Raw genomic sequence first — 19,559 nt, forward strand, 5'->3', positions numbered from 1 at the left:
GAAAAAATTTATACAAAATGATGTAAAAATAAACTATTACATTAAAAAAAGTATATACTGAATTCTGTTTCTACATTTATCCACTAATGGATACTTAGTTTGCTTCCATATTCTAGCTATTATGAGTAATGCTACTATGTTTAGAAGCAAATTACTATCTCTTCCAGAATCAACATTAATTTGAAGGGGGAGGGGAGTGATTTTAACACCAAAGTAGAATTTCTGGATCATATTGTAGTTTCACTTTTAATTTCTTGAGGAACTCTCATTTTGTTTGCCATGAACGAGGCACCACTTTACATTCCCTCCAACCATTCATAGGGCTATAATTTCTTACATCATTGCCAACACTACTTATTTTCGGGTTTTTTTTTTAAATAGTAGTCATCCTAATCGATGTGAGGTGGTATTTTATTATAGTATTAATTTGCACTTCTCTAATAATTGGAAATGATAAGCATCTTTTCATGTGTTTATCAGTCATTTGTGTATTATGAGAGTAGTGGGCTTAAAAGTTACCAATGTATTTTGGGGGGCACACATTGTATGAAGGTATCATCTGATAGAGTCAGATATAATCTGATCATGACATCAACACCAAAAGGGGTGTGAATGGGATGTTACTGTACCTAGAGCTGAAGTTAACTGAAATTAACTGCAATTTACTGTCTAGAGATGCCCCAGGTAGATGTTAGCCTTCAATAGAACTCAAAGTCCCCAAATAATGATATCATACTGAGTCAGCCAGGGTTACTATTGTCTAGTTGGAAAACATATTCCTGGAGTCTCCTTCTTAACCATGCCCCTGGAATCTTTCTAGCCTACTATTTCCTGGGCTTCTGTGTACTGGGAACAGTGATTCTCATATCCTTCCATTGCATTTCTCCTCCAGGGTTCAACAAACTTAAACTTCTACAAGATCAGTTCCAAAAGTCAGAGACTTATGGAGCTGAACCACCCCAGAGGATCATCAAATTCAGTAGGTGGTGTATGACAAAGCCCATTGGGGTATGAGGAAAAAACATGGGACTATTTAAGAATATTTGGTTTTTCATCTGAAAGTACAAAATAAATTCAGCTTTACTGACATTCACATTGACCCTGCTACTCGGGCGGCAGGTCCCAGCATGGTGAGCAATACAGGGAGTTCCTGTGAGGCAGAGAGGTCAGTGACAGATCTGAGGCGGAGCCTCCCACTGTTCACTTTCAGCACATGGAAGCAAGCTGGCCTTTGGGTTGGTAAGACTGGGGAATGATGATGAACACTTTCTGTACCCCATGTAAGTTTTTCAATCATTTTGAGGCAAAGTTCAAAAAAGAGGGCTAAATATAAAGATAACCTGCGTATTTCTCTATAAAGAAAGATAAGTATTTCTTTTTCTGTGATCAATAGCTATAAGTAGTATAATATTTACTCAGTAGTCAGACACTTAAAAAAATTCCCTTTAGCACTACTCACATTATTAATTTTTTTCTAAATAAACAGATGTTATGGAGATATCAGCTGCAAAATGATTGTTTAAAACACCTACATTTTGTGTGTTTTTTACCAAAAAAATTATCAACTCTAAGAATCTATATATATTTAAAAGTCTTGGAAACAATGTAGCAATCAATTTGCATTTTTCCAAGCTTGAATTTATTTGTTACTTCCCACTTATAAGAATAACTTATTAACATCAATAGAAATATAAATGTACTAAGCAATTTTCAAAGGAAATCTTTGCATAGTTAGCATATGGGATTGGAAAATGGGTACCAAGACCTTATAGGAACAACCAGCGATGCTCTGAGTCCATCTGGCTCTGGCTGTCTTGACAAGATGTTTTTAAGCATTAGCAATCACTGCAACCAGTTGGAGTAAGTATAACTCATAATCACACCTCAAATAACTGAACCACAGAGAGCAAACTCAGACTTTCAATTAAAAAAAAAAAACATATGATTACCATTTTAGTCAAAGATTCTAAGTATATTTTAAAAATTATTCACTCTAGCCTTAATTTATATTTCTGTGTTTTATAAAGTAGATATAAAACAGTACATGTACATAATCAATATTTGGGGTGCATGTGTAATACTCTTGAATGAGAGTAGTGTGAGATCAGGTGTAATTTACTTATTTACATTAAAAGTAAGAAAATCGAGGGAAGACTAGTAAATAGACCTGTTTAAAACAAAAGAAATAGATATTTTCTTACTCAAGACTGAAAGCACCAAATTCAGCACACAGCCTGGACCTCTCAGGTTTAAATACCCATATAAATCATAACCCAAGTGTGGCCCAGAGGAAGACTCATTACCAACCAAAATGGCCTAAGTGTTCTCATAGTTTGGAATCACTGGAGAGCAAGAAGTCATGGCAAATCCAGGGCATGTAAGACTTTTGAGTCACAGGAAGTCACAACTTTCCTCCACCACACCCTCCAAATGCTGGCTCTTTGGAATAAGTATGACTTGGACTAGTGGTATCTCCTAAATGAATGGGTATGTCGTTAATTATCAGCATGCACTGGAAGTAGGAGATACAAGATGTCGTGGCACCCTGGTGAAAAAATTTTGATTGTTGATATTGAGAACATGAGATTATATCCTATATAGGATAACAGATGATAGCCTAACATTCAGAGTCATAAGGCATTTGGAGAAAGAGACAGTTCATCAAACTGCAGGCCATAAGAAAGCTGTGTCCCCAAGGCTGTGGGTGTCTATAAAGGGAGGCATTTGGTCTAGATACACAGAATCAAGTGTGGATGTCACTAGCTCAGAGTAGGGGCAGAAAACCTTGGCAAAGAATGCTCTGGTCACTTTTCAATAAAGTGTTCTATATGATGTTCCCCTGTCAGAAATTGTGGTATTCTGGAAAGCCTGTGCCTCTAAGAGAAAGACTGTGTGGACTGTGACACTATTAAGGACAATGCCAGAGGAAACAAAGAAATGGCCTGGGCTGCTGAAAGTGTAGGAGGAAGAGTCCCAAATGTCTCAGGCAAAAAAGTTGGGAGTCGGCTGGGGTATCCTACAGCAAACAGCCCCAAAGAGTTGAGTGAAGGTAAAGCCTGTTCTTGGTTGTAACAGCTTTGAGTGTCCCCTGCTCACCTAGGATGTTGACAGTCACAGTGTCACTGCGCTGGGCTCTCAGGCCATTGTCACCCACACAGGAGTAGTTTCCAGAATGTTCTTCTGTCAGAGAAAGGTTGAAAGACACTCCTCCTCCAGCGGGGGCTGAGCTGTTTCCCAGGATGACGTCCTCATGATAAAACCGGTACAAGATGGGGGGAGACCCCCTCTGGGCCTTGCAGTGAAGCTCCACCACGTCCCCTACCTTGGCTTGGGCCCGGGGAGTCCTGAGTGTGAGAACAGGGCGGGACACTGGAACTGAGGGAGCAAAAGGAGCTGTCAGAGAATGCTGATGCTATGGCAAATTCAAAACCTTACTTAAGAAGCCCACAAACAGACGTAATCCTGAATTTTCCATCACTTCTCAGTCCTATTCATGAGAAATATGGTGTCTTCAACTTATTTTTCAATCTTTTCATTTCTTGACAGAGAACTGAGGCACTGACCCATCAGTCAAGGCTGAGTGAGAAAAATGGAAACTTACTTTTGGGTGTGACTGTAATCCATTTGCTGAGTACAGGGCCATGAATGTTGTCAGCTGAACAGTAGTACCGCCCCGTATGATGCTCTGTCACAGAGGGAATCTGCAGCTTGGCTGACAGGGAACGCTGAGTCTTTCTCCCCAAACTTGATGTGCCCTCTTTGTGCCAGGAGAATGTGATGGTCCCTGTACCTTTAGCCACTGAGCAGATAAGGATCAGATTGTCTCCTTCGATCAGCTGCCCCTTGGGAGGCTGGACCATTAGACTCACATCAGACACAGGAACTCCTGGGAGGGCACAACATGACAGGTGACATCAGGGTTAAGGAGAAAGTTGTAACTGCCATGGGTAAGTCAAAGGCAGCAAGTAGAATAGGCAGGGCTCCAGATCAGGCAATAGGAAATAATTGTGTATATTATTGTGAAGGGCACAATTGTCCTCCATGGGGAAGAATTCCAGAATCACAATTCCATCTTGGGGAATGTGGGCATCAGGACTTTGACTTAATGAGCATGGCAGTCATGTTTCACCAACATTCCTCTCTAAGGAATCTGTGGTGCACTGATGGGCCACAATATAAGAGAAACTTCTAGAGTGTGACTTCTATTCTGAAGTGACCTTTAATCAGAATTCAATACCCCTCTCCTATCCTTTTAGACTTTTTTCTACTTTCACCTCCATTTCCCTGTGTTCTTCTTTTTCAATTTGTCTTTATCTTCCTCTTTTCCAATTATTTGGGGGTACCTAGGCCAACAAATGGCAGCACCTCTAAAGACTGGATGTGGTCCTTTGTGCTGCTGATTCCATCGACTCCTGAGAGAACATACCCTGTGTGTCTCTGTAACCCACAGAGGATAAAGCACCAAAACCTGATCAATAACTACTGCTGAGGACTGAGGTGGAGGAGAATGTTCTAGGAGTATTAGGCCAGTGCTGACCCTGAAAAGAGAAGGATGCCGAGAAAGCCAGAAGCTTCCTGTTAGTCGACTGTCCGGAGGAACCCCAGGGATACTCACTCTTCACTTGAATCCAGGCTTTTTGGCTTTTCTTGAGGATTCTGTGAGTTGTGGCCTGTGCCTGGCACCAGTACAAGCCAGAGTCTTCACTCCACACGGTGGGGATCTGGAGCTCCGGGGAACTGCTCCAGCCTGACCCTAGGGCCTGATTTTCTTTGAAGAAACTGAATTGAAGCTGAATGTGTGACTTCTGTGGAGGCAGCTGAGTTTGGCATTTCAGGGTGAGTGAGCTTCCCTCTATGGGTAGGGAAGGGCTGGCTATTATCACAGGAGGTGGGAACAGCTCTAGAGAGAAAAAACATACAGTTCCTAGGGCCGAGAGGCTCGGGACTCCTAAACAGAAGCACCTATGTTCTCCGCATCAGCAAAGAGCCGCAGGCCCCTTACAGACGGAGTCATCTCCCACCTCCCTCCCACACAGGGTATAGGAGTTTTCCATGGAATTCCCACTAGTAGAGGCCCTCCCTCAATCCCCTTGCATGTTTTCCTGCTGAGCCCTATTACCCACAGACGTGAAGCCATTACCTTGAACTGTGACCTGCAGAGGGTTTGACATTTTTTCAAATATTTTAAGAACGTTACATGGTACTCCACAGTGGTACTTGCTGTTGCCTGTAGACACTGATTTCAATTTGAACTCCGAGTTAGAAGTGCCAAGTCTTTCTCCATCTTTGTAGTATATTTTTTCATCAGTACTATCTTCCCTCATCCGGCAATTCAGCACTAGATCCTCTCCTTCAAAGACACGGTATGGAGCCTGCAGGATCAGCGAGGCTGCAACGAGTGAAGAACACACTCATTTATCCAGGCTGTTTCTTCCTTCGAGAACTCATCCCTGCCCACAAGGCCGGAACTTCAGTTCTGTCTGTGCCTGCACAGGGTGTCCTTTAACAGCCCCCTGCATCCAGAATGCCCAGATCTCCTTTGTCCTAGGAGAGTAAACTAATTCCTGGGAAATATCCTTAATGCCTATACACATCTTTTAACAAAAGAGGAATTTTATACCAAAGCTTTCTTTAGAACTGAGTCCCCCTGTGCCTGATGACTTCTGGGTTACCAACACTTCTCTGGACAGAAAAGATGGACAGTGTAACATCCCAGGGCTACCCTTTCTCCCAGTTTGCACTGAAGATCCTCTTGCTTGTTTACAACTCTTTCTGAGCTCCCTGCACTAACTCAGCCCTCAGACTTGCCACCCAGGGATTCATTCCAGGGACTTCCCTTCATTCCTCACCAGATGAGAACTCGATAACCACAGGGTCACTGGGTAAAGACCCCTGGGTCTTGCATTTGTAAATTCCAGAATGTCTTATTCTGATTTCTTTGGATTTAATTTCCAACAACTTATTGCCAGAATACCAAGATATGACTTCTTGGGCTGAAGAATGAGGGTTCTCGCATCTGAGGGTCATTGTCTCTCCTTTGAAGGCAGTGGACCATGGAGGGTCGAGATGAAGAAAGGCCTTTGGAACTCTTTCTACATGGGAAATAGAAAAGGTGAAGTCAGGTAAAAGTAAGACAGACAGAGAACAAGGGTGGGCCCAGTCTGCACTAAGAATTTTCTTGGAATAATTCCTTTTAGGACAGAAACATCCTTGAAAATGCTTGGGGAAACCCATAGGTGGGAGCGTAGGTATCATGGACAACAGCTCTTAGTTCCCTGGTGTGGGCTCAGAGAATCTCTAGAGATGATTTGTAGGGGCAAATGTGGTGAGGCACCAAAGAGGGGCTGATTCAGAGATGCCTGTCCTGTACATTCCAGTCAAAATAAGGGTAAGGCAGGGACATAGCTACCTCAGAGACAGTTTCTAGATTCCGAAAAATCACTTCCTACTTGGTTGTTAATGTTTCATGAACAAGATTTTTTTCACCTTCACTGAACTTAACCTTGTCTCATTGGCTGCTTGGTTGGGAGAAACAACTTTCCTCTGCTCTCCATCTAAGTTGGAAACAATAATAACTGAGGGATGTAAAAAATTTAAGTGAAGAGACATGGGAGGCTTAAGAACTCATATTTGTGGATAGAATTGCAACTGATTGATGTGACCAGACACAGGCAGTGACATGAGTCCTTTTGCATACAAATACAGATTTGCTGTAGCTATTCCTCCATGAATAGGAGCTATTTCTGTGTCCTTTGATATTGGCATGGTCTAGGACATCCAAAAGAGGTCTTAGGGAATACAGATCACATCTGAGATTCTTTGCTTCTGCCTCAGCCCTTCTCTCTGCAAATGCTTTTTCCCTCCACTCTGAGGCATACCAGGGACAGAATTAAAATTGCAGGAATCAGAAGATCCACTACCCACCATCTCCACAGGATTGACCTCAGGTGCAACACCACTGATGTTAGAGCACCCCCGTAGCCCCTGTTTACAGCAACAGTCTGTGCTGGCTCGGAGACCAGTGCCCAGAGAGCAGGAAGAACAGAGTTGAGGGGAAACTGACCTGATTTTCCTATTTCAGGAGCTGTGAGAGGACCAAAATTTAAAAATTAGAACACAACAATATTTCACAGATCCTTTCCATTACTCCCTGAGAAATTTGCCAACAACCCAGTCACAACCACTTCTTTAGCTTTTCCTCCCCCCTTCTTTGATCTCAGTCTACAGCTCCCAAAGCACCAAAATGAATAACCAGATTTATTAGTTATTGTATAAATATGTCATGGCTTAAGTCCACAACTCTGGTTCTTCTTTCTGCTGTTCTATACTTACCAGTTTATTGCTTCATTCTTGTTTCGTGCTCCCCACACTGACCTCACGGTACAGAAACAGGAGGACTTGAAAAAATGACTTCTCTTTCCCCATTCCTTAGGAGTTGTTCCTGACACTTTTTCAAATCTCTGGTTAAGGGCTCTTCCTGGTGGCACAACAGGTTAAAGCACAGCACTAGGAAGCTCTCAATCTCCAGTCAGGGAGCTGACCCATATGGCGCAGCAGATTGTTGGAAATGAATTGCTTGTCCAAGGACTCCATTTTTGTGGGCCATACCCCACCCCACTATGGAAAGTATCCTTCACTGGTACCTTAAAGGTACCTTCTGTAAACTGCTCATTCCTGCTTTTGACAGCAAAGTTTATCTGAGGAATTTGGAGTTAAGGTTTGGCAGAAAGAAAAACCCAATCTTTCTAGGAGATGAAGGGCGAAATGGGTGAAAAACCATGAGTAGCATACTTGCTTGCACTGAGGATTATATTTGCAGACTTTTGGTTTCCCTGGGAACTCAGTTCCCTCTTTTCCCCTATTGTGCAGTCTCTGAACCCCAAAAGCAAGAAGCAAGAGGAACTCCTTGGCTTTCCCCTGAGCAACATGAGGAACAGAGGCCCTGTCCAGCCCAACCCCTGGACTCACCCAGGATCAGCAGCAGCCAAAGAAGCATGGGGACCTGGCCTGCCCCAGGGAAGGGAGAGTCTTTCTTGCCAAAAGGAGGACTTCTTTCCCAACCAGGAAGGTTGAAATGAGGGTGATGACCCATGAGGTCTACATAATTAGAAAAGGAGAAGTAAGAGCATCATATCCTGCCCTTTTTCTGATTGGCCATCTTCCTCCAAGCTTTGGTGTTTCAGCCCTGATAGCTTTGCAAAGTTGGATGTTGGTGAGCATCTTCCAACAGTCTCAGAGGTGTCTCCAAAGCTCTACCCAGATTCTTTGAGAAAAAGAATCAGGAAGCTTTTTCATTTCTCAAATGGAAACCCCCTGAATCACCTTGAATTCACACAATATCTGGTTCCTCTTGAGGACCCTAATATAGACATGTCGAGGAACATGGTGCTGCCACACTCCATGGTGTGAGTCACCAGTTCAAAGTGGTAACGCAGATACAAAAGGCTTTGACACCTTTGCATAAGTAGGCATGAGGCTACTGGAGAGGAAACAGCCGCAAGAGGGCTGCCTTCAGTCCCACACGGTCTGTGCAAGCGAGGAGATAAATGAATGAGCCTGCAAAGGGAAACTTTTGTGCCAGTGTTGTGACTGGCCTGACCCTTGTGGTTTTTTATCATGATTGCAAGGTGTATTCAGAAGTGGTTATAAGGATATGTTGAAGAAATAAAAGGTTTATCACTCACAAGTCTTAGAAAGCACAAGGCACACCTGGGGCCATACAGCAAGTCATGGGCCTGGAACAAAAGGTGAGGTCCTACCTTTCAGATTCCCTCTTTGTGGTGATTTTGAAACATAAGAAAGGAAATTTTAAGCATGGGAAGAGATAAAACAAGCAACCCAGGTGGTGAATTATCAAAGATCTCTAACACCAAGGGGTGTGAAAAGGACTGGCCCTTTATGTAGGCTGGAAGTGTGACCTTTGAGATAATCATCTGTGACATGGATGCCTCACTGATCAAAGCTGAAATCAGACATTTGCTTACAAAAAGGGAAATCCAAGGGCCAGTCTGTTGCAGAGTCTTTATAAACATGCCTTGCCGTTAAAAATAGATGTATGTTTCAAAACAACAAAACAAAATCTAGTACTGATCACTTTTCTAGTGATAGACATTACACAAAAGTAACTAGTGTTGCAAGCGGGAAGAAGCCTGTGCGCCTTATCTCAACCCGTGCCTGTGGGTTAGTGCAGGGAACTTGTCGGTATTGCAAAATTGAATTTTTGGTTTCAAACTTTAGTTTGATTAAACCTTGTTTTTGGTATAATGCCAATACCAGCTGTGGTCTGGAGAGATGTTCACAGCCGCACACGTCTGTGGTGTTTCTTCATTTCTGGAGGCTCCGAAGCAGCCAATATGTTTTCCTCAGCTACATTCTTTACACCTTTGTGTGTGCATGCAGAACACTCCACATGCTGGGTGGCCTTCAGGGCCAGATTTTCAGCTCTGGACTGGTCTCTGGACCCAAGGGCTTTTGTTTGTTCCTAGCAAATATTTCAAAAGTAGAGGGGTCGTCTCTGAGATAAATTTGGGTCCCAACAAGCAAAAAATCACAATGGTAATGTTAGGGGGAAAGGATACTTTGAACTAAGTCCCCACAGGTTTTGTGGACCCCACCCCCACTCCAGCCCAAAGCCATCAAGACACGGAAACTACAAATCCCAGCATCACTGAAGGGATACTAAAGGGACCCGAGGGTGGAGTTAGGCAGCCAGGGGTGGTATAAAACGGACATGTGGGCTTTTGGGGCTCTCTTGGGTCTTGCCTTGGCTTGACTGTTGACGTTTTACCGGCTCTCAGCACGCCATTGGAGTTCCAGGTCAGCAGAACTGGTAGGACGTATTTACCAATTTATCTCCCTCTCTTTTTCCCTGAAATATTCATTTCTTCGTTTCCCCTTCTTTTGTAAATAAACACTTTATTAACCTTTTTGTGTGTGCCTGCAGTTGCGTATTATATGTCAGTTTGAGCACACAGATGAGGACCCACTGTCAGGCAACCATTTCATATCGGAGTTGCCCTGTAACAGTAACTTATGCGTGGCACTCTTTCACATTTTTAAATGAGGATGGAGAGACTAGAAATACATCAGTTTGTGGATAAGATGGTATTTTTAATCTGTCATAATCCCTTCAGTCTGCAGGGGATTTTTTTTTTTCTTTCAAAATTTTATTAAAGATGGAGAGATGGAAGCCCTCGGGCCCTCCCTGGTGGCGCAGCAGGTTAAAGCACAGCACTAAGAAGCTAAAGCCATTTCCACATGAGTTCCATCCCTGCCCCGGAGGTGATCCACATGGCACAGCAGACCTCTTCTGACACACCCACTGCTCCCTTCAGCAGTGTACTTCGTTGACCTGCCTGTCCTGCGCCCCACTGTGTCTGTGGTGAATCCTCTCACCACACCTGCGCCTTGGGACTGTATCCCAGTTCTGTGTGCACAAATAAATAAATCTTTAAAAAAAAAAAAAAAGATGGAGGCACTCCCTGGTGGCACAGTGGGTTTAAGCACCACATTATGAAGCTCTCTGAAGTCACTGCAGCATGAGTTCGATCCCCGGTCAGGGAGGTGACACACATGGTATAACAAACCTCTTCTGACCCACCTACTGCTACCCTCAGCACTGTACTTTGTCAGTCTGCCATTCTGCCCACCCCCCTACTCTGTCTCTGGTGAGCTCTCTCATCCACCACACCTCTGACCTATATTCCAGTTCTGTAAGCATAAATAAATAAATCTTTTCAAAATAAATAAATGAAATTTTATTAAAGTTTAATGGAACAATATTTTTTTGTTCACCCCAATACAAAAATACAGTTGACAGTTTGACAAAAGTGGTTCCTTCTAGGACTTAGAGATTGGAGTTTCTTTAATAATTAACAGCAGGAAGCATGCTTCCAGTGAGGGCTGAGTCCAAGCACACAGCCATCTTGCAGATGCCTGCATGCAAACAGGAAAGCCCAAGCAGAAGAGAAAGGAAGTTGCAGGGATTCAGAAGTCCAAGATTATTTCCAGGAGAAAAAGTGGAGAAACAGGCTGGTTGTCTTGGTGGGGTTGGGATTTACATGTAGGGTATGTTGTTTTAAATACTAAATTGAACAATGCAGAAAAGATGCTACTGATCCCTTTCACCACCAAAGCTTGAAAAGTTCATGAGTTTCCACCAATCACAACTGACGGCATAGTAGTCAAAAGCAGTTGGTATAGATTCTGATGGAAACTTGTTTGTTTAGGACATGGAGAGATATGCTTTAACAATACCATTGCCCATAAAGATGAACCTACTCACATTGCTGAGTTTTGTATCCTTTACAGGTATTTCAGATTTGAGGATGACCTCAGCTTCTCCACTGAGACAATGTAGTATCAACTTACCCAAGTTATTGTTGGGTTTAGGTACAAAGCTACATAACAGATTTTCTACACCATTACAGCTCAGTCATTTAACTGAAACTAAATGCCTTTGATTAGTAACCCCCATTTCCTCCTCCCTTGACACATGACAATTCTTTTCCGATTCTATGAACTTGGCTATTTTAGACACCACATATAAATAGAGTTGTGCAGTGCTTGGATTTTACATAATGTTCAACAAGATTCATCCATGTCTATTACAGAATTTTGTTCTTTTTAAAGCCTTGTAGTCTTCCTGTGGAATCTTTGATAGTGTCATCAAGGTGAATCTGGACTCAAAAAATGTATTTTGAAGTGTTCCCTCCTCTTTGATTTTTTAAAATTTGAGAAAAATTGCTGCTAATTATTATAACATTTGGTAGAATTTATCACTGAATGCATTGGGCCTTGAGATTTTCTTTGTTGATAGTTCTTTTTATTACTGACTCTTACTCTCTACTAGTTATAGTTCTGTCCAGGATTTCAGATTCTTTCTGATTTAGTTTTGGTAGGTTGTATATTTCTAGGAATATATGTATTTCTTTTGAGTTATTCAGTTGTAGTTAGTATAATTTTTATAGCAGTCTCTTTTGATCCTTTTTATTTTTATTATGTCAAATGCAGTGTCTCTTCACTCATTTCTTATTTTCTTTATGTGAATCTTCTGTTATTATTAGATTGAGTTTGCCATCGTTAAAGCAACAATTTTAAATTTCAAAAATTTTTCTGTTGTTTTGTTAGTCTCAAGTTCATTTATTTCTCTCTAATCTTTTTTCCTTCCTTCTGACAACCTAGTTTATTGTTCTTCCACTAGTTTCTTGAAGTGTGTAATTACATTACTTATTTATTTAAGGTTTTTTCCTTTTATAATGTAGACATCTATCACTCTGAATGGCTCTCTTCCTGCTTTTGTTATATCCCATCAATATTGGTAGTCATGGTATTGCTTTCATTTGCCCCAGTATATTTTAATTTCCTTTCTGGTTGCTTCTGTGATGCAATTGTTGTTCAAGTATATACTGCTCAATTTACCCATACTTGTGAATTTTCTCATTTTCTCTCTCTCTCTTTGATTTCTAGTGTCATTTCATCTTGAGTAGAGAAATAGTACTTTATGTACCATTCTTAAATTTGTTAAGATTTGTTGTTGACCTAACATTATGTATCCTGTAGAAACCTCTATGTATGCTAGAGAGAATGTGTATTCTGTTGTTATTGCTGCTGCTGAATAGAATGTTTTGTATTAAATTTGTTAGAACTAATTGTTCTGTATTGTATTTCAAGTATTTTGCTTCCATACTGATGTCTTGTCTGGATTTTCTGTCAATTAATGGGGTTATTGGGCTCTCTATTGTTGTTGTGTTGCTGTCTATATTTCCTTCTCCTGTCAGTTCTGTTAATGTTTATATTAAGATGCTATGGTGCATACGTATTTCTAATTCTTATATTTTTCATACATTGACCTTTTTACCATTATAAAGTGTCTTTGTTCATACTTTTTGACAGTTTTTGATTTACTGTCTCTTCTATGCAATGCAAGTATAATCACCTCTGCACTCTTATAATCACCACAGGGTATTTTTCACACCCCTTTACTTTCCCATCCCTGTATATTTCAAATATAAAGTGAGGTTCTTCTCCACAGGATTCAGCCAGCCCAAACCCAATCAGATGAGAGGTGGGATGCACCACAGGGCTGGGACAAAGAATGCATAGAGAACTTATTACCTTCAAGATGAGTGGTCATCTGCCACTCTAAGATCAACAATGTTCTCTGGAACCTCATCAGGACTCCACCAGCCCCAGTCATTACCATCGTGGAGTTCTCCAATGTACCCAGAGACTGTTCAAGTACCCATGATATCCTTCCAGCAGTTTGCTCAGATAGAGACCCACTGGTTCCAGCAGTCTGGACACATACCCAAATAAACCACATCTTCAAGAGTGAACACAAGAACAGACACTGGGAAGAAAGAAAAATTGAAATGATCACACATGTCTTCCTAGGTAAAATGTAGCACTTAAAGACATCAATCTCCAAAATCCAGCATTATGGACAAGGAAAAATTTCTCTACCTGACAAGTGAGGAATTCAAAATTGGCATAATTAAAAAAATCTTGAAGGACCTCTCTGGTGGTGTGGTAAGTTAAGTCCAGCACTATGAAGCTATCCACAGCCTGATCAGCACAAGTTAGATCCCTGGCTAGGGAGCTGATCCACATGGCTCAGCAGACCTCACCTGTCTTGCCCTCTGCTTCTCTCAGCAGTGTATTTCAGTAGGTCCACTTGTTCTGCTTTCCACTATGTCTCCGTTAAATCCTCTCACTCCCCACATCTCTGACCTGCACCCTAACTCTTGTTTGCATAAATTAAAAAAAAACCTTAAAGATATAAGAGAAGATGAAGAAAAGGAGAAGAAAGCTATGAGAAACATAATCAAGAAGCAGACAAATAAGAATGAAACTTTAAATAAGAAAATAAAGGTACTGCAGGGTATTAAAAGATCAATAGAGAAGCCGAAAATTTCTAGAATGAGCTATAAAAGTAGAATAGATGATATGGAAGAATTAATCAGTCTTCTTGAAGATACAGATACAAAAAGAATCAAAAGAGAAAGAGAGCTGCAAAGGGGAAAGGAATAAATAAACATTTTGAGAACTGTCTGAACTGCCAGGAAAGAAAATATAAGAATGATAGGAGTCCCAGAAAGAGAGAGAGAGACAAGGGAACCAAAAACTATTCAAAGAATTAATTGAAGAGAACGTCCCAAATCTTGAAAGGGAAATGAAATTAGACATATGGAATGCTAGAAAGATGTCAAACTATCATAATAAAAGGAAAACTAGAACAAGACACACAGTAGTAAAGCTTCAAAGGGTCCCAGACTAAGAAAAAATAATGGTCCTGATTAGGGGGAAGAAACAGATAACCTATATAGGAAAACTGAATAGCCTGACTTCAGACTTCTCTAAAGAAACACTATGAGCAATAAGAGAAAGGAATAACATATTCAAAAAGCTCCAAGACAAAAAATGCGAGCCAAGAATACTTTATCCTGCAAAGATGTCCTTCCTATATGAGGGGAAAACAAGGACCTTCCCAGACAAACAAATTGGCACCATTAAACCTCCACTCTAAGGCATATTATAAGAAGCTTTAAAATCTAAACAGAGGAATGATAGGAATAACCAAAAATGGTACTGAGTAGAACCATAAAATTATGAACAAAATGGCAATGACAACCTTCCATGTATCAGTAAATGCCCTAAATATAAAGGAACTGAACTTAGCAATCAAAAGACACAGGGCAATATGCTGGATTAGAAAAGAGAACCTAACCTTCTGCTGTCTCCAAGAAACACATGTTGGTCCTAAAAATAAACATAGATTGAAAGTGAAGGATGGGTAGCAATTCTACAAGCAGTGGTCCCCAAAAGAAGGCACAGACTGCCATACTTATATCAGATAAAATAGATTTCAAGCTAGAAGAGGTAACGAGACATAGATGGACACTAGATAATGAACAAGGGGACAATACACCAAGAAAACATAACAATCATCACTATATACTTACCCAATGAGGAACACAAAAATACATTAGAAAAAGACAATCATCTCTGAAAACAGATATTAGAGAAAATACATATGTAATAAGAGATGTCAAACCCCACTCTCATCAATGGACAGATCAATGAAACAAAAAAATAAGCAGACACAATAACCCTAAATAAAGATCTAGGCCACACGGGCTTAATAGGCGTCTATAAGGCATTGCATCCTTCCAAAACCAAATAAACATTTTTCTCAAGTGTACATGTGACATTCTATAGGATCAACCATATACTGGATCACGACACAAACATCAGCAAGTATATGAAGACAAAGTCATACCAAGTGTCTTCTCTGACCACAAAAGAATCAAACTAAGAAATCAAGTACAAAAAGAAAGCAAGGATCACCCATTGCATGCAGACTGAATAAAACTCTACTGAATGACCATTGGTTAATGAGGAAATCAAAAAAGGAATTTAAAATACCTTGATATGAATGAAAATGAGGACACAGTCTTCCATAGTGTATGGGACTGAGCAAAAGCAGTAATAAGAGGAAAGTATATCAATACAGGCCCAAATCAAGAACCAAAAAAGAACCCAAAGAAACAACCCAATCTTCCATCTTAAAGAACTAGGAAAAGAATAATAACAAGAGAAAAAAAACACCAAAGGCCAGTAGAAGAAAGGAAATAATAAAACAATTAAAGCAGAAATAAGTGAAATTGAAATAAAAACACAGTCCAAAAGATTAATGAAATCAAAAGCTGATTCTTTGGGGAAAAAGTAAGCAAAATAGACAAACCACTAGCTAGGTTTATAAAGAATAAAAGGGAGAAAATTAAAATAAATAAATCATAAATGAAAGAGGAAAATTAAAACAGACATAGCAGAAATCCAGAGGTTAAAAAGAAATTACTATGGACATTTGCATGCAAACAAGTTCAACAAAAGATGAAAAAAAATCCTAGAACTACATAATCACCCAAATTTGAATAAAAATGATATAGAAAACTTAAACCAAGTGAAATATATATAAGGAATCCAAGTGGGGAAAGAACTAAAACTACCAGACAACCCAGAAAAAGTAATTAAAACAATAAACCAGTTCAGCAAAGTAGCAGGTTCCAAAATCAATACACAAAACTCAGTACCCTTCCTATATGCAAATAATCAGTCTGAAGAAGAAAAACATTAAGAAAATCATCCTATTTACTATCATACCAAAAAAATTAAATACCCAGGAATAAACCTAACAAAGAAAGTCTATACAAAGGAAGTTATAAAACACTTCAAAAAATAGAGGGAGACAGCCCCCAAAATGGAAACCATTCCCTGCTCATGGATCAGAACAATTAACATTACCAAAGTGTCCATCCTAGCAAAAACAATTTTCAGATTTAATGCAATGTCAATGTAAATCTCAACGGCATTCTTCAAAGAAATGGAACAAATACTGCTGACAATCATATGGAATTACACACACACACACACACACACACACACACACACACAAAAGAAGCTTTGAGTAACAAAAGCTTCCTTGACTTAAAATGGGGAAAACAGACCTACCATACTTCAAACTATACTACAAAGCGTAATAATAAAACCTGCATGGTACTGAAACAAAAACAGATACACAGACCAATGGAATTGAACTGAAAGCCCAGAAATAAAGCCACACACATTTGGCCAACTATTCTATAACAAAGGAGCAAAAAGTATACACTGGAACAAAGAAAGTCTCTTCAATAAATGGTTCTGGGAAAAAAGACCACCACATGCAAAAGACTGCAACTAGAGTATTGTTTCACACCATACACAAAACCAACTCAAAATGGATAAAAGAGTTGACTGTAAGACCTAAAACCACTCAATACATAGAAGAAAAAAAAAAACATATAGGCAAAACACTTCATGACCTATATCTCAGAAATAACTTTGAGGACTCATCTCCAGAAGCAAGGAAAATGAAGGAGAAGATAAATAACTGGGACTACATTAAACTAAAAACTTTCTGTATTGCAAGAGACATCCTGTGCAATAGAAGAAAGTATCTGCATACCACACAACTGATAAGGGATTGATAGCAAAGAGCTTACACAACTCAACAAAAACAAAACAAATGACCCAGTCAAAAAATGGGCAGAAAAACTGAAAAGACCCTTCTCCAAACTAAAAATGCAAATGGCCAAGAGTGCCAAATGTTCAGCATTGTTTATTATCAGGGAATTGCACATCAAAGCCATAATGACATACCACCTCACAATGTTGAGAATTAAAAAAAAAAAAAATGGTGCAGCCCCTGTGGAAAGTTTCAGGGAGGACTCTCTTTGAAAATGGACATACTGTATGACCCAGCTATTTCACTCCTGGCAATCTACCCAAAGGATACAAAAACACTAATTGGAAAGGAAACCTGCACTCCTATGTTTATTTCAAAACTACTCAGAATAACTAAGATATGAAAACAATCTAAATGCACCAAACAGAAGAATGGGTCAAGGTATGGTATATGTATACAATGGAGTACTACTCACCACCCAAAAAGATAAGCTCGTGCTATTTACAGTACCATGGATGGAGCTGGAAGGGATTGTGCTAAGTGAAATAAGTCAGAAGGAAAAAGAAAAATATCAAGTGGTTTCACTTAGAAGTGGAGCATACGAAAATTACACAAAGAGTCAGGAAAAAGACAAAACTGACCATGGACTTGAAGCCCACAGCAAGGGGCTTGGAGAAGAGGGATCAAAAGGGGGTGGGGAGCACAAGGGACTATGGTGAGGTTCCAGGGGACTATGGTGGCAGAGAACTAGGCAGATGGCACCTGAGGGGAGAATCTGATAAAAGAAAATAAATATTTTTTTGAAAAAATAAATAAAGGCTTTTGTAAATAGGATTTAGTTGTGTCCTTTTAAAAAAATATTCACTACTTTTCACCTTTTAATCATTGAGTTTGATATGTTTACATTTAAAGTAATTATTGATCAGGAAAAATTAGTGTTGCCATTTTGCTAGTTTTCTGTTAGCCTGAAGTTTTTTGCATGTTATTGTCCTGCTAAAAATAATGGACTTTCTATCTTTTCCTCTGTAAAGCAGGCACAATGTCATGTTCACATTATTATCTCTGAGCCTTGCACAATGTCTGACATTAGGTGTAGATACAATACATGTTTCCCTAAATTTGAATGTCAGGGGAAAATATTGTTTTATTATAAGTATGTCATATACATTATTTGGGATATACCAGAAGGTTGTCTTCATTTATCTGAAATTCAAATATAACTGTCTATAATTTTATTTGCTAACTCTGGCAAACTTAATTGAAAAGAATCACTTTTAATTTGTTTGAACAAATGAAACGAGTAATTATGTTGGGGGACCCTTAAACTTTTCTGTGTATGCAACTCTGATTCTGTTTCTCTCTGTTCCTAAACTCACTCTGTCTTGGAAGAAATAATAGCTCACTATATTGGAGTAAGCAGTAAGGGATGCATAACTGAGATGAGCTTCACAGTCTTCATCTTAACTGCAAATCTGCTTGTAGAGAGCTCTATGGACAGGCACAGACCTTCCCCTGCACCAAGGGTGGTATTAGCTCTAGATCTTTGAGAACAATGGGGATATGGCCTTAAATGTAGCAAAGTAAAAACACAGGAACCAATTGAGGGCCATATGTTCACAAGGTGAGGCTTTGAAGAGGGAACAGATCCTATGATGGTCAGCCTTGGTCATTAGCTGATTGTGGATTGAAGAGGGTTTCACCAGACCACCTTTTTAACTTTACTGAGCCTGCGCAAAAGGCTTGTTGCCTTAAGGGCCCATGGTTTACTGCATCATCTCAACTTTTGGTGGCTTTGTTTATCAGCCAGTGGATGTTTCTATAAAGAAGAAATGCACCCATGAATATTGATAAGCAAAAGGTACCTGACCCTTGCCAGGGGTCTCAGGAGAGTTGTGAAGTTCTCAGGAGTAAATGAGGAAGGTGATCATCTTTTATATCATAGTTATTCTTCGAACTCATTAAAACTATGTCTTATGAAACTCTTGGCACTGAACTGCCAAGAGACCAGCTCCGGTACACAGAGTTGAGGAGAGGAATCTGAAAGAACCAAGAAACAAAGAACTGACAAGTCACAAAAGAGAGTTTAAGAGAAGCGAGACCCAGGGGTTGCAAGGCTCATCAGCCCAAGCTCAATTATGCAGAGCCCCTGATACAGCTCGTCTTTACTGATCCGAACAGCCCTCCTCTCCTTGTTAGTTCCTAGACAATGACTTACTCTCTTAGCATTTTAGCCTTGTCTGGCACACGTTTGCTGCCAAGGTTCTGTGTTACCAGGTATATTCCACTCCCTTTCTAATCATGCCTGGTTCTCAGGCGCAAGTAGGACATCGTGGTGTTCCAGCCAGTGTTGACCAGTCCTGCAGTCACGCACCTGGCATTCTCCTTGTCTAGGCACTTCACGCTAGGGGTCTCCAACACTGAACAGATACAACCTCATGGTCCTGAAAGAAATTGTTCAATTTTTCCATGAGACAGTTGAAATAGTAATTTTAAACAAACTCATCTTCATCCACAGTGAGAGTCTCCTCTTAACTGTGACTGAGCTGAATAAGAA

The 19,559-nt window shown here is 40.2% G+C and overlaps 1 protein-coding gene across 1 annotated transcript in view; it reads right to left on the reverse strand.

The window, feature by feature from the left end:
- LOC101622070 (Fc receptor-like protein 3) overlaps positions 1-19,559 on the reverse strand; it is a 91,874-nt gene that overhangs the window by 38,839 nt on the left and 33,476 nt on the right. The window contains exons 7-12 of the mRNA XM_012733264.1: positions 7,942-8,097; positions 5,850-6,086; positions 5,141-5,389; positions 4,616-4,900; positions 3,602-3,886; positions 3,097-3,375 (exon numbers count right to left, since the gene is read on the reverse strand). Coding sequence (XP_012588718.1) covers positions 3,097-3,375; positions 3,602-3,886; positions 4,616-4,900; positions 5,141-5,389; positions 5,850-6,086; positions 7,942-8,097 — 1,491 coding nt within the window. The remainder of the gene's footprint in view (positions 1-3,096; positions 3,376-3,601; positions 3,887-4,615; positions 4,901-5,140; positions 5,390-5,849; positions 6,087-7,941; positions 8,098-19,559) is intronic.

This window comes from Condylura cristata, unplaced genomic scaffold, assembly GCF_000260355.1.
Source record: "Condylura cristata isolate star-nosed mole 26May11 unplaced genomic scaffold, ConCri1.0 scaffold00040, whole genome shotgun sequence".
NCBI classification, from domain to species: domain Eukaryota; kingdom Metazoa; phylum Chordata; class Mammalia; order Eulipotyphla; family Talpidae; genus Condylura; species Condylura cristata.